The following is a 15,330-nucleotide window of genomic DNA, read 5'->3' on the forward strand; positions in this document are numbered from 1 at the left end:
TGGGCCTGGGTTCTTGACGGCCCCCGACTGTTACTTTATGGCGGAGCGACAGGGCAGGTTGAGACCACCTAGGAGAGAGGTGGGCCTGGCCCTGGTCGGCGTTCGCGGATACATAACACGCTTAACGAGTTCTTGGTATTTGATCCGAGTCTGGCCATTTGGTCTATACGCACTAACCATCTACGCGGGAGTAGTTATGGGTATCCCGGCGTCGTGGTATCAGCCGAAGCCTTCGTGGCGTCGGCGACTGAGTGGCGCGCGCCGGATTGGACTGGAACGCCACTAGGCTAGGTCTGCTTCCGGCCGCGTACGCAACGTGCAGGTGTGCATAGGGCGATGGGCCCAGACCCCTGCGCGCATAGGGTTAGACCGGCGTGCTGACCTCTCTGTTGTGCTTAGGTGGGGCTGCGACGTGTTGATCTTCCGAGGCCGGGCATGACCCAGAAAAGTGTGTCCGGCCAAATGGGATCGAGCGTGTTGGGTTATGTGGTGCACCCCTGCAGGGAAGTTTATCTATTCGAATAGCCGTGTCCCTCGGTAAAAGGACGACCCGGAGTTGTACCTTGACCTTATGACAACTAGAACCGGATACTTAATAAAATACACCCTTCCAAGTGCCAGATACAACCCGGTGATCGCTCTCTAACAGGGCGACGAGGAGGGGATCGCCGGGTAGGATTATGCTATGCGATGCTTGGAGGACTTCAATCTACTCTCTTCTACATGCTGCAAGATGGAGGCTCCCAGAAGCGTAGTCTTCGACATGATTAGCTATCCCCCTCTTATTCTGGCATTCTGCAGTTCAGTCCACTGATATGGCCCTTTACACATGTATCCATGCATATGTAGTGTAGCTCCTTGCTTGCGAGTACTTTGGATGAGTACTCACGGTTGCTTTTCTCCCTCTTTTCCCCTTTCTATACCTGGTTGTCGCAACCAGATGCTGGAGTCCAGGAGCTAGAGATCCCGAGGATGATTCTACATGGAGTTCGGCTTCGAGGAGTAGTTAGGAGGTCCCAGGCAGGAGGCCTTGCCTTTTCGATCGTTGCTACTTTTGTGCTAGCCTTCTTAAGGCAAACTTGTTTAACTTATGTCTGTACTCAGATATTGTTGCTTCCGCTGACTCGTCTATGATCGAGCACTTGTATTCGAGCCCTCGAGGCCCCTGGCTTGTATTATGATGCTGGTATGACTTATTTATGTTTTAGAGTTGTGTTGTGATATCTTCCCGTGAGTCCCTAATCTTGATCGTACACATTGCGTGTATGATTAGTGTACGGTCGAATCGGGGGTGTCACAACCGTATGATGACTTCCCATATATAAATCTTCACCTCCAGACCATTCCAGAACTCCTCATAACGTCCGGGATCTCATCCGGGACTCCGAACAACATTCGGTAATCACATACAAATCTTCCTTATAACCCTAGCGTCATCGAACCTTAAGTGTGTAGACCCTACGGGTTCGGGAATCATGCAGACATGACCGAGACCGCTCTCTAGCCAATAACCAACAGCGGGATCTGGATACCCATGTTGGCTCCCACACGTTCCACGATGATCTCATCGGATGAACCACGATGTCGAGGATTCAAGCAATCCCGTACACAATTCCCTTTGTCAATCGGTATGTTACTTGCCCGAGATTCGATCGTCGGTATCCCAATACCTCGTTCAATCTCGTTACCGGCAAGTCACTTTACTCGTTCCGTAATGCATGATCCCGTGACTAACTACTTAGTCACATATTTAGCTCATTATGATGATGCATTACCGAGTGGGCCCAGAGATACCTCTCCGTCATACGGAGTGACAAATCCCAGTCTCGATCCGTGCCAACCTAACAGACACTTTCGGAGATACCTGTAGTGCACCTTTATAGCCACCCAGTTACGTTGTGACGTTTGGTACACCCAAAGCATTCCTACGGTATCCGGGAGTTGCATGATCTCATGGTCTAAGGAAATGATACTTGACATTAGAAAAGCTTTAGCAAACGAACTACACGATCTAGTGCTATGCTTAGGATTGGGTCTTGTCCATCACATCATTCTCCTAATGATGTGATCCCGTTATCAATGACATCCAATGTCCATGGTCAGGAAACCGTAACCATCTATTGATCAACGAGCTATTCAACTAGAGGCTCACTAGGGACATGTTATGGTCTATGTGTTCACACATGTATTATGATTTCCGGATAACACAATTATAGTATGAACAATAGACAATTATCATGAACAAGGAAATATAATAATAACCATTTTATTATTGCCTCTAGGGCATATTTCCAACATATTTATCCAGCCTAAATACTCACATATATCAGCCATGAGTGGAAGTAGTTGACAACAAACTATGATCCTAGAAAGTACGACTAAAAATTTGTCTATCAATGTAAAAACAAAAACACATTTGTAGATCAGCAAACAGAGGAGATGCCAACAGTGAAGTAAAACTTCATCAAGAATCATATTTTCAGAAGAGAACAAATAGTGCAGACCTTGCAGTATAACTGTAAAAAGTATTGCTAGGATGGCCTAAAGACAGTAAAAGCCTAAAACTTGCCAATTGTAAACAAACACAAAGTAACAGAAGTAGTTGTACAACTCCCAGATCTCTGGAACAATTTTCGCTTCGTTATATTTTCGCTTCGGAAATATAGTCAAATCCTCACTTCTAGCAGCGCATATAACCATATCACTGAGATAGCGAGGGAAATGGCGGGCAAAGGAGGGAGCTCAGCAAGAGGAGGAAAGGGGGGAACTCACCTTGGCCTTGGACTGCTGGTTGCTGCCATGGAAGAGCTCTGAACCATGGAGCAGTCACGTAATTAGTACCCAAAATAGATATTCTAGATGAAGATTCTGCAAGTGCACTTGCCTTGTCCAAGTCCAATGCTTTATGGCTCTGAATTCCGACGGTAGACCAAGTTCCATCAACCTCCATAATAACCAAATCACTGAATCCGCTATCTATCTTATGGTCGTTTTCCAATATTTTTGGCTCCTTGTTCTCACACATCTATACTATTATTAGAACACCCAAACAGATGTACACGGAACAATTAGAACCCTCTGATCTAATCCAATTACTCAAATCTAAGAGTCCATATGAATTCGATGGTCTGCCAGCCAATCAAACGGTTCAGATTCGATGTTCTGCCAGGGCAGACGACGATCAATCTGACCGGGCCGGATGGATCGTCCCAACAAACCGTTAATCCCGCGCAGCAATCCTTCGTCTCACACCCACGCACGCCGCATCTTCCCCACTAACTCCGCCGGTTATGCAGGCGAATATGCGGCCATCAGATCCGTCCCTGGATGTCACCGCCCCACGCCGTTGGCACAGGCTCCCCATCCCGTCGCTGGATGGAGGATGCCGCTGGAGGCGGCCGTGCCAACGACGAGCGTAGGACGCGGGCGGACCTCCCTCACCCTGCCTTGCCGCCCCTCCGGCCCTCATCATCCTCGTGCTTCTCCCGCACCGGCGTCTCCCCGCCGCCTCGGCACCTTCCGTAGCAGGCGAGGACCGGAGCCGAGAATGAGGCGTCCGCACGCGACTATCTCTCCCTTCGAGCGCCTTCGACGCGCCCCCGACTGTTGCCGCCAACTTTACTGGAAGCTCCACGATGATCCAGGTAATCCCCAAGCAAACCATTGTCTGCTCACGATTTCAGAAGAGAAGTGGGGGAGTGTATTCATGTGATGAGTAAGAAGATAAACTTGTGTGGTTCAGTCACCGGATCAACTGTTAGATGCCCAGAAGGTACTGTTAGTGTGTTACTACACCTGAAATTACAACTCAGCTAGCAGCTTCCTTCACAGTGAGCAGGAGAAGCTCACCGCCGAGGCTGGGTTCAGAACTACAGATAGGTAGGTAGATGGATGAGAATTAGATACCCTTTTCCTTTTTCTCCTGTTTATCTAGATCGGCTGATCACCAAGGCATGTAGCTGTTTGTAACTAATATTGGAAGTGCAAAGCATTCTCACATAGATAATAGAAAATGGTAGTAATCCGCTCAGGGAGTGATTCTCTCTAATTCATGGGAGCACCCACAGGGCTGTAATCGCCGTGAAGATTCAGCAGTTCGCTCTCACTAATTCAGGGCGCGTCGAAGGCACCGCGACGGCAGGCCAGTTGCATTATTTCTTGCCTGATATTTTTATTTATTGTTGCAGACTGGGGTAGGATGCCGAAGATGTAGAGGTTGTTGCTCCAGTGACGCTGGAGCCCATTCAAAGGAAGAGAATATGCGTGTTTTTCCTCCTAACCATTTGAGTAGTGTTCTGTGCAATTTATGCACATTTTGAAAATTTAGTTATAGACGTCGGATTTATCTCCAATCATCTATTGTGCCGTATCTTCTACAATCTTTCATATTTTAGCATGAATTTTTGAAAATGCGTGTTAGAAAGCTTGTATATCATACATGGACTGGAAAGCATACATGTGCTATTTTCTTTTGATTATCTCCTTTCAGACTGTTCGGGGTTTCTTGATCATAATACTTTGTTCTTGATACCTCTTTGGGTCTTAGAGAATTCAGAATAAGTTCTTACAACAATCATTACTGGATAAATCATGTATGATACCATGCTTGCACCCTTATTTGCAGCTGTATTTCAGGTTGTTGGCACAATCAGGTTAGTTTGTTTTTTCTGCTTTTTGGTTAGCACTGATGATAATTTGAACCTGTCAGACGGGGAAAGATATGCCCATTACGAGTGCATCTTGATTCAGTTTGAGGAGAAAGAGTAGTTATTTCAGCTTGTGGCATGTGTCCACACTTGTTAACCAATTAACCCTTTTCCATTTGTGTCTTAAAAGTACTTTTGTTAACATTTGCAACCTAACAGAGGATCTACTTTTGCTAATAGTGGTCAAATAAAAGAGGATCCAGAGTTCCAGGCTCTGTGTTGTACAGAATTATTCTTTGCCAACAATAGTTTTGCTAAGTCTCTCTTGCCTCTCAGTGTTACTACAGAGATGTTAGAAACACAAGGAATGATTAACGATGAAAGAACCACATATAGATCTGTGATTTCTCCAGTGGCCAATAATTCAACTGCATGGTTTAGGAACCACAAATAGCTTTGGGTATTTTCTTTGTACGCATTAATAATTTAATATTATATATTGAGAACTGAAATAAATATTTTACGTCATATTTATTTAAAACTTTTCGTATTAATAGTGCAATGCATAGATTTATTTTTCTATGTTTTTATGTTTATTTCCCACTAGACTGAGAATATTGATTATACCAGACAAGTAGTCATTGTTGCTTTGATTCAGAATGAGAAACATTAATTTTCTGAATCATTGGTACAATTAGTTCACACCAAACTATTCAAAGGTACTGTACCTCATGTTGGTGAAGATGGCAGATTTCAAACATGGTGGCGAACAAAGGTTTATATTGCAGGCGCCTCTGATTTCGTAAGTTCTTAACAATTTAATGATCATACAATATATAAGAATGCAAGGCCCTTCAGTTTTCTACTACCTCGACGGTAATTGAGATGACAAGGAAATACACGGGGAAGCAGATAACTTGGATCATACAATGTCACAAATTGTGTTGGCCAATGTACTTTGCGGCTCAGACAAGGACCTTTATATGCACAGCACAATTTTGTGACAGTAGTCTTTTTAAGAAAAATGACCCTATGAACATACTTATCATTAGTTGTTTCCTCATAGTGGGAACTTTCTATCCAGCTAAACTGGAGCATCAGGTAGCTATCACACACATCCTTTTGAGAACAAGAACACATTTATTTATATATTTGTCTTGTTTTCTGTTTGTGCTTGCAGGAAAACAGTCTAGCTACTAGAGATTTGAGCTGAAGCACAAGCCTTTCCTCTTGGAATTGATTTAGAACCCAAGGGAGGAGTTCCTATCATCAATGCTAGCTGTACATTCAAATGCATATGCTTGTGAGCTCTGCTCTCTAAACACCCTAAAGATAATAGATGTTATTTTGTACCCTTAACAGGTCTCCCATATGGTAATTGTCTTTATAAAGCACCCTATGATATTTCTAGAAAGTAAGGTCATGTAGAAAAATGGAGCGCTCCATCTTTGGTTATTCTCTACTCAGGTGTTTATTGCAGTGTGTGTCCTTTTTTATCTTTCAGTAAAGTGCAAATTGGTACCTCTAAAAGAAGCTCCTTTTTGTGAAAATTGTTATTTCCTTATGGTGACCATTTCCATACGAACTACTATTGTTTGCTTGCCGTTTTTCTGTTGCATCATGTCCATTCCACAACCTTTATATGGAATCCCGAAGGTAGTTGAATCCCGAAGGCCTTACTATGCATTTCATCTTCTGATGGTAGAATTTTTTTGCGCTTGAACATTTTAATAAGTTGCTCAAGCCTTCTGAATTAACTTCATTTTAATAAGTTGTATGCGGTGATTTAACTGTCTATGCCCCTCAGGTTTGAGAAGAAGCACATCCCATTACTATTACATGGCAAAAGCGGCTGCATGGCAAGGAGAAAGTCGCAACTCCGCCATGGACTTATGTGGCGATGGGAGTAGAGAGATGGCAATGCATGCTGGTAGTGCTATAAGGCCACGCCAGGGTTTGTGTCATTGCCGGGTACCGGTATGTTTCTACCATTGGCCCTTGTAGATCCCTTTAGTGAAAGGGCTGTGGTTATTAGAATAGAGATCGTGCCTTGCACGTGCAAGTTTGGTAGAGACGTGCATTGCACGTGCACGTTTACTAGTTATTTGTTACAGTCATCTATCTTTTCAACAGCCACTGCCTGCAAAACAAAACGGTCACATTAGTTGCCCTATCAGTTAATATTGAGACAGATTTACATGCATGCTCACCTCATGCATGTCCAAAGTTGTGCAGTTATCTACTCCTTGACCGCTAATTAGAAACTGGAATCTGGTGACAGATGAGACAACCAAATTAATCTAGCATTTAAGAATGGCGCTTTGATTCACAGAACTGCAACCACAATAGGCATAAATCTCCACTCTCTTTGTAACTAACCACCTGACATGTCTACAACCTATCCCCCCTCTCTCCATCAAAATCGCCAACCAAAAAGCTAACAATGGTGGTTTGATTACCATGCCATGCATAGTCCCTGCAATTATCTATAACCAGTCATGTGATTTGTTTAATCCTTAAGCTAAAGGCCTAAACCAAGGATTAACCCAGACTAACAAACAGATCAGGCAATTAATTTATCTAGACAAATTTCAATAACACGAGCCAATGCCAAACCCGCAGCCACCGAACAAAATAAGAAATGCAACAAAAAATCGTCCGAGGAATCTAGCAATGCCGCACTGTCTCCCGCATAGCAACAAAAAACCGAGGGGGTCCAACCAGACCTAATAAATCCAAAGGATTCTAACAAGATTCAGGCAGCCCATACATCCAAACACCCCCAAGACCCATCCATAACAACCTACCTACATCTATTCACTCTAGTAGAGGAAAAATGCAGAAAAGAAGAACATAATAACTCACCGAGGACAGTGGAGAGGAGAGTGGGACGGGAGGGCGGGTTCGCAGTCGCACGATGGGGTGGCGGCTAGGGTGGAAGGGGAGGGGGCGGCAGCGGAGATGCAACAAGGCTGGGACGGTTCTTGGCGCCAGATCGATCCACCGAAGCACGTTGGTGGCGTCAACCATTGGAGCTCATCGGCGTCGCCCAAGGCGCGGCTTGTTGCGACGGCGGTGGCGTGCTCCGCCTGGACTTCTCTAGCCTCACCCCCAAGAGCCCGACCGTCGCCGCTACTGATGGCTCCGCCGCCCTTCATGGTCGCGAGGAGCTAGCACAAGGGACGGCCAGGAGGAGCAGGGAGGCGCAGAGGAGCGGCGGCAGCTCGGGCCGGAGAGAAGGAGGGGAGCGAGAGCGACGGCTGCGTGAGAGATGCGAGGGAGAGAGAGAAGTGAGGGAGGGTGAAAAAACCCTAGCCGTCTCACCCGATTGGGGATGAGTATGCGAACCAGGGAAAGCCATCTGGCGTCGGGTATGCGAGAAGTCGAAAATGCCCTCGGCGGGCGACGAGAATTTCGGCGGTGGCAACGAGATCTTTACCGCTCGAAGCGCCGACGGGATGCACGGGACGCGCCACACACACAGAGAATGACACGCGAGGCCCACCACGCGGGCTACCCCACAAGTCAGCGAGACCCAGCCGGGAACCAGGGAGTGAGCGACAGCGCGGGGAGGCAGTAACTATTCATTGTAGCAGTAGCACCGGGTCGATCCGACGGCTGAGGTCGTCCAGGAGCAAGATCCTACGGTCCAAAACGCATCAAGTAAACGATCCGACGGCCAATAATCGCTGAGCTATGAGAACGCGTATGTTCTCCCAACTAACATAGTTCTGGATGGGCGCTCCGGGAGGAGGTGTGCGGGACGGCACAACCTTCCTCTCGCTTCGTTCCATTTTCAGCTTTCATTTTCGCTGGCTCGGCACGCATACGGCCCCTAATCCATTTGATTAAGATATTTCGCGGTTAGTTAGTCCACGCACTGCACTAGCAGGACCCGCAAAGCCAAAAGCGTTTCTGTAGATATTTTCCTCCGGTCAGCGACCGCCAGCCTGGTCCCCAACCAGCCAAGCGGCTCGCTCTCTCCGTAGGCTCGAGCCTCAGCCGCCGTCGCTCTCACGGCGGCCGCTCGTGTCGCCACGACGCGACACGCGGCCCCACTGCGCGCGGCCGAGATCGCGCGCGCGCGTGCGCTGCGGCTTCCGGCTCAGCCCGGAGCCGTGACCCGCCGAGCGGCTCCGTTTACTATTCCAACCCGCCGGCGTGGTTTGGCTTTTGCCCTTGCGGAGCCGGGCGGGCCGCGTGTTCCCCCACCCCATAGTGAAAAGCGAGGAAAAAAGGCGACGGAAATATCTCAAAGAGTGGACATCCCACCGTCGCAGACCAGCCACCGCCCCGAATAGTTTAGCATACCACCAGATAATGGAGCGGGGCGGACTGCGACGGGCGGAGGCACCCGCCGCCGGGCGCGGCCGCCGTTCCTAGTACAGGTCACTGCCGACAGGCCGCAATCCGTCGTCCTCCGGCCGCGGGAACTCGCCGGGAGCCGAGTTGATTGGGGGGTGCCAGCGGCCGCATGCATGGAGGAGGAGGCGTCCGCAGATCCAACAGCCGCCTCGTCCTCCTGCGTCTAACCTCTCTGGCTGCGGGCTCTGCTGATTCGTCCTAACGCGCGCACGGGTGACTGCCTGGGACTTGGGTATGGTGGGCGCCGGCGAGGGGGTTCGCGCTGGCGGCAGCGGCGCCGGGGTAGGGGCAGGGGCAGGGGCAGGGCAGCCGTTCGTTGACCGGAGCAAGGTGAGGATCCTCCTCTGCGACAGCGACCCAGACAGCTCACAGGATGTGCTTCGCCTCCTCTGCAACTGCTCCTACCAAGGTCAGTTCACCTTAGGCTTGTTATTAATCATGTGTTTGCTGCTTGCCGTTGGCCTTATTATTACCAGTACAACTAGTATCACCATTTTCTCTTCTAATGATGTCTCTGGTGCTCGGTGCTGCTGCTTTATTTTTCCAGTGACCTGCGCCAAGTCTCCACGGCAGGTGATCAACGTGCTCAACTGCGAGGGCGCTGAGATAGACATCATCCTGGCCGAGGTCGATCTGCCAGTTTCGAAGTGCTTCAAGATGCTCAAGTACATTGGCAGGAACAAGGAGCTGCGCCATATCCCCATCATCAGTAAGCTGTCTCCCAGTTTCCATAGTTCTGTCCAATTCATGCGCCATGCTTGTAGTGATGATATTCGTACGGGCGCAAATACGCAGTGATGTCCAACAGAGACGAGGTTTCTGTCGTTGTCAAGTGCTTGCGGCTCGGGGCAGCAGAGTACCTGGTCAAGCCGCTTCGCATGAATGAGCTGTTGAATCTCTGGACCCATGTGTGGCGAAGGAGACGGATGGTAAATCGCAATCTGTTTTTTCATCTTCACTAGTAGTGTCAAAAGAATGCTCTAAGCTGGTATGCCTGTGGTCATTGCTGTACTGTTTATGAATTATTCTTAAGTTGAATGTTGGTGTTGGCAGCTTGGTTTGGCCGAGAAAAACTTCTTCATTGACAATCTTGAGTTAGTGCTGTCGGAACCTAGTGATGCCAATACCAATAGCACCACACTCCTTTCGGACGAGACAGATGATAAGCCAAAAGGAAATAGAAATCATGAAACAAATACCTCGAGTCAACATGAATATGAGGTAATCAACTAATTTATCTGTATGTAGGAAGTTCTACAACTGTCCTATGATTGGTTTTCTCTTTCTTTCTCTGTAGTATCTTCCAAAATTTATGTTGCCGCAAATATGTGCATTTTACAACATGCTGTACGATGATGAGATGCTCATTGCTGTGCATTACCTTACTTATTAAACCCTTGCTTTTCTTATCATCACCAGTCTCCTGCTGTGGACCCTCCAAAAACAGACCAATTGGAAAATTTACCTAGCATTGCGGAAGATGATGATAAAGCATGTAAGTGTCTTCAGTCTGACCTTTGTTTTCCTCTTCAGCTGTTTTTGTTTTGTCCCCTCTCATACGACCTACTCATTCATAGTTCTCGGACAGTTTCTAAAGCTTATCTTTTATCAGCATCTCCAGGAGGAATGTTTTCACGCCCAATAAAGACTAATTTGAGGATAGCTGAGTCGTCTGCATTTCTAGCATATGTTAAATCAAGCACTCCAGCAAACAACCCATTGGATAATGAACTACAGAGAGAGGGTAATCAGATAGACGTTATGGATCACCAGGGTAATTTCTCTGGTGCGACCGACAGAATCGACACTAATGGTAAAATAAATATTCAGGATGAAAAAGCTTTTGAGACGCCTATGCAGTATCCTTTGGTATGCTTTTCTTCCTCTAACTTGCATCTGGAGCAAAGGAATGAGGGCCAGCAAGATGTTTCAGGAAACCCTCCTGTGTATCATTACCCATTTTATTATCCAGGGATGGTAGAGCATGGCATGACACTTCATTCAGTTCAAAGTTTCCAAGGAAACATAAACACTGCTCAAGCTCATACACCACCAACAATGCTCCATCAATACAATGTTTATCACCAATCCCATGGTGCATCGATGCAATCGTATCAGTATAGTCCTGCTGGTATGAATGTGCATTCAAGTCATTTGTCAACACAGAATGTGTGGTCGTCGGTATCGAGCACACCAATTCTCGAGGAAAGACATAGTCGATCTGGCAGGAGAGCTGCAGCACTTGCAAAATTCAGGCAGAAAAGGAAGGACCGCTGTTTTGACAAGAAGGTGAGGTATGTTAATCGGAAGAAAGTTGCTGAAACAAGGCCGAGGGTGCGGGGTCAGTTTGTTAGGCAGGCAAGCAACACAGATATAATTAGCACTGGTGATGATATTTCTGAATACGAAGACGATGATCCATCCTCCAGGGACGTTGAGTTGGTTTCTTCACCAGAGTAGCTGAAAGGTCGTATTATATGTGGGAGTGAGGATGATCATTGCTTACTTTGCAACTCGGTACACAAATGCAATGCATTATTCCTGCTAATAGCAATGCATCATTTTGCTTTCACAATACATCCTCAACCCCCAACCCCTCAAAAGAACTTCTGGCATATGTATGGATATTATTGTGGACATTTTGAGCAATTGTATTTTGACAATGTAAGTTAGTATCACTAGTCAGTGATACACATGGCATTGTGACAAACTCTATGACCTCTTTGTCTCTGCGCTTGTCTAGTTTCATTGTCTCTGTTATTTAATACACATAGTATTTGTTTTCACCAAATGCAAGTTGAAGAGCACCATCCAAATTTGCCTAGCGGCAATGATTCTTGTATAGGGGTTGTTTGCTATTGCCTGTGCATTTTAGGCGAAAGTTGCAAAATTGGAAATTGCGGTTGTCTGCTACCTTGCCAGTCGCCCCTTACGTAAGCTGGTATTAAACATGAACACACATCATGATTCCTCATTAACAGGCAAGGTGAGGATGTCAGCCCCATTTGCGAATAAAAAGAAGCATAGTGTTATCTTCTCTAGCTCATACAATAGGTATTAAGTTCAACTGGGTTAGCATGCAATTTCAGTTCAGTTCGTAGATGCTACAACTGAAAGTTCAGACAGTCCATTAAGATGACTGGCATAAACTACTTAGTTCAATAAATAAATATTTTTTACTTCGCCGCTTCAGGCCCAGAAAAACACACATCGACAGTTGGTCCCCTAGTGCTTATGTTTTTGATAAGTTAGAAACAGGGGACTTTTTCACTGTTCTAACCCGTTTGCTGAAGTTTAGCACGATTGACCCATGTTTGAAAGTTTTTTCGGATCTGACCCATTTCAAAACGCCAACAACCATGGCGTCGTGCTTGCACTGAAAACGCCATGAACCTCGGCGTCTAGCTCTGGCCCACCTCCTGGTCAGCCCAATTGACCGTTCGACATGGCAAATTTCATCGGTTAGCCTGATGACAATCATATAAGACAGTATATATTTATACAGTCAGTGATGATAAGTCTCGCTGCAGGGCCATGTGCCAACTTGCTGGACTTTGGTACGCATGTGTTATCTTCTCTGGTTAAAAATCATATACGCACATAGTAGCTATGTAGACGCCATGGTCTTTGGCGTCTAGGGTCGGGGCAAAATTTGCCACATCGCACAGCTGAGCAGGGTGTGTGTCAGGCCAGACGCCGGGGTTTGAGGCGTCTTCAGTGCAAGCAAGATGTGTCAGGCCAGGCGCCGGGGTTTGAGGCGTCTTCAGTGCAAGCAAGACGCCACAGTTGATGACGTTTCAAAATGGGTCAGATCCGAAAAAACTTTTAAACACGGGTCAAATCGTGCTAAACTTAAGCAAATGGGTCAGAATAGTGAAAAAGTCCGAAACAGGCAGTCGGCTACGTGTGGTTGTATAGGGGGGAGCTCTTTCAACCAAGCAAATTTAGCAGTGTTTTCTGCAGTGGCACTGCCGTTCGTCAAAATAGAAAAGAGAAGATGATAACAATAATCTTTGAACAAACAATAACTACAAATAACAAGTTTCAGATTTTAACTCCAACGTTACCAAGTTGTGAATGAGAAACTGGACAAATTTCAACTCCAATACAAATGATTTTCAGTCAGCGAACATCTTGAAAAGATAAAGAATGAGAATGCGAAAAAAAATCCACCTGCCCATGAACTTTCATCGCTAAGAGGCGCTGGGGTGGCAACAGCAGCTGATCGCTTGGAGCAAAGAAGACGGGCAGCTCAACACCATCAGAAGCTGTTCGTGTGAAGATCACAAATTAGCAATTTCGCTGAGCATACATATTCAGCAGAATAGCTAAACAAGAAAATCCACTCCTTGTAGCACAGGAAAAAAAAAAGCTACTAGTCTGATTCTCATTTCAGTAGCTAATCATGCAAAAGTAGCAGTTCAAACTTCAGGGCAAGGTAGATCCCAAATGATTTAGTCACACAGAGAGCACATAGTACAAAAGAGTACGATCCATCGTATAGCATAACATTACATTTAGAGGTACTGCAATAACAAGCAAGATAAGTAGCGGTGATGATTCTCTCTTCACATAGCTAATCTACACTCCAAACAGCATTCAGCAAAGAAAACAGATCTCTTAGGAGGACCCATCCAGTGCTTCAGTACTTTTGTGCTGGCTGTTGGGTTGGCAGCAATCCAAACCTCTTCTTCAACAGGTAACGCTGACGGGCGTACTTGTCATCCGGGGAGAAACGAGCTGTATCACAAGCAATTATGTAAGTACCATTCTTTTGCGTCAGAATACTCATAGATGTTCAACACAAGAAAACTAAAATACGGATATCACAACTCAGCTACATTCTACAGGACATGGCAGAACGGCACTTATAAGAGGACCCTTAGATGTACAGAGTTAATTTACTGTTGATATGTCAACAATAAATACAGTACAAATGTTCAACTGAAGAAAACCAAGATATCACAACTCATCTACAGGTTAAACGGACATATTATATAAGTGCTTCTAAGAGGAGCGCTCAGCACCCAAGAACATATGATTTGAGGTATTCTACAAATATCTACCAAACACCTGGGTGCTCAAGGCAAGTAGGATGGGCAATTTCTGGACTCTTTTACTTTTCAGAATAAACCATAATAGAAATGCATAGGAAGTAAATCTTCCAGCACGAATGGGTTGAAAACAGAACAATTTCAGATTGGAACTTCAATTCTTACATCAATTATAATTTTAGTAATAAAACATTGCTAAATAACAAAGCAACATCAGCTGATGGTACCCCGCAATGCTCTCTAAGCATCTGTTCCTTGTTCCAACACTCAAAACAATAATACAAAGCAGGTCATGCAAGCTGAAAATTTGATTAGATGCTGTAGCAATGTTCCCAGCATGAATTCAGCATTTTATTGATGTGTAACCCTTGGATAACTTATCGTACAATGGATACAAATGTCTCTTCGCAAGCAAGAACTTCGTTCTCCTAAAAGACCAAGACCAACACAGAAACACCTAAAGTTTCTCCAAAAAGTAAAAGTGTAGATCATGCCTACGCGTCCAATGTGAGAACAAGCAGCCTGGTGCTGCAACCGGACATAACAAACAGGGACATGGCACCGAGAAGGGGACGCTTATCAGACATGTGTGCCCTCTTTTACAGTACATGAAGACGCTGGCATACGATGTCCAAACTCTAACGAAGGCAGGTAATCAGGGAAAGGAAGTTGGTATACCTGGGTGGGCAGACTGCGTCGGCACACCGAGAGGGGATTCCTTCTGCAGTACAAGGAGCGAGAAAAGCATCAGCACGGGGTCACAAATACAAATCATCACATCACCGAGTAAGCGCGAGGGAAAAAGATTATCCGACCTTGGTGGTGTACACCTTGACGCCCTTCTCGTTGATGTAGTACTGGAGATACATCTTGGTTCAAGGCGCCGGAATCAACCTTGAAAAATCCGACGGAGCGGAAGCAACCGTATCAGTGAGACCGTCGAGAAGTGCAATCGCTGATGGAGTCGGGGGGCGGGATTGGGGTGGGGAGAGAAGAGAGAAGAGAAATTACCAGGAGACTGGCGGAGGCGGAGGCGGAGGCGGCGGCGGCGGGCGGGAGAAGAAGCGGCGGGGAGGAGGGCTGCACGGGTATCTAGCGGCTAGGGTTTGTGGGAAGCAAGGGTATAAGAGGAGGAAAAGGATTGCAACTGGTAAGTGGGACCGGAATTGAGGGGTGCTGGTGTGGTAGGACCACGAGGCAGCGATGTTTTTCCTTTCGTGAACCTTTTTTTCTCTGAGACAATCCTGAAGCTACTACTACATGAC

The 15,330-nt window shown here is 46.3% G+C and overlaps 2 protein-coding genes and 1 long non-coding RNA gene across 3 annotated transcripts; 2 read left to right on the forward strand and 1 right to left on the reverse strand.

Annotated features, from left to right (window-relative positions):
* Window positions 1-3,159: 3,159 nt before the first annotated feature.
* LOC123144842 (uncharacterized) lies at window positions 3,160-6,849 on the forward strand. The gene is made up of 2 exons (XR_006471989.1): window positions 3,160-5,949; window positions 6,454-6,849. It is a non-coding gene; the product is annotated as an uncharacterized lncRNA (long non-coding RNA).
* A 2,004-nt stretch (window positions 6,850-8,853) lies between these two features.
* LOC123144843 (two-component response regulator-like PRR1) lies at window positions 8,854-11,726 on the forward strand. Its single transcript, XM_044564093.1, has 6 exons — window positions 8,854-9,420; window positions 9,559-9,720; window positions 9,807-9,940; window positions 10,065-10,232; window positions 10,431-10,506; window positions 10,624-11,726. Exons 1-6 carry the CDS (start codon window positions 9,246-9,248, stop codon window positions 11,469-11,471), a joined length of 1,563 nt encoding a protein of 520 aa, XP_044420028.1. The 5' UTR covers window positions 8,854-9,245; the 3' UTR covers window positions 11,472-11,726.
* A 1,705-nt stretch (window positions 11,727-13,431) lies between these two features.
* Window positions 13,432-15,238, reverse strand: LOC123144844 (H/ACA ribonucleoprotein complex subunit 3-like protein). Its single transcript, XM_044564094.1, has 4 exons — window positions 15,077-15,238; window positions 14,881-14,959; window positions 14,744-14,786; window positions 13,432-13,751 (listed from the first exon to the last, which is right to left on the reverse strand). The coding sequence occupies exons 2-4, from the start codon at window positions 14,932-14,934 to the stop codon at window positions 13,654-13,656; spliced, it is 195 nt and encodes a 64-aa protein (XP_044420029.1). The 5' UTR covers window positions 14,935-14,959; window positions 15,077-15,238; the 3' UTR covers window positions 13,432-13,653.
* Between the last annotated feature and the right edge of the window lie 92 nt (window positions 15,239-15,330).

Source organism: Triticum aestivum, chromosome 6D (genome assembly GCF_018294505.1).
Source record: "Triticum aestivum cultivar Chinese Spring chromosome 6D, IWGSC CS RefSeq v2.1, whole genome shotgun sequence".
In the NCBI taxonomy this organism is placed as follows: Eukaryota; Viridiplantae; Streptophyta; class Magnoliopsida; order Poales; family Poaceae; genus Triticum; species Triticum aestivum.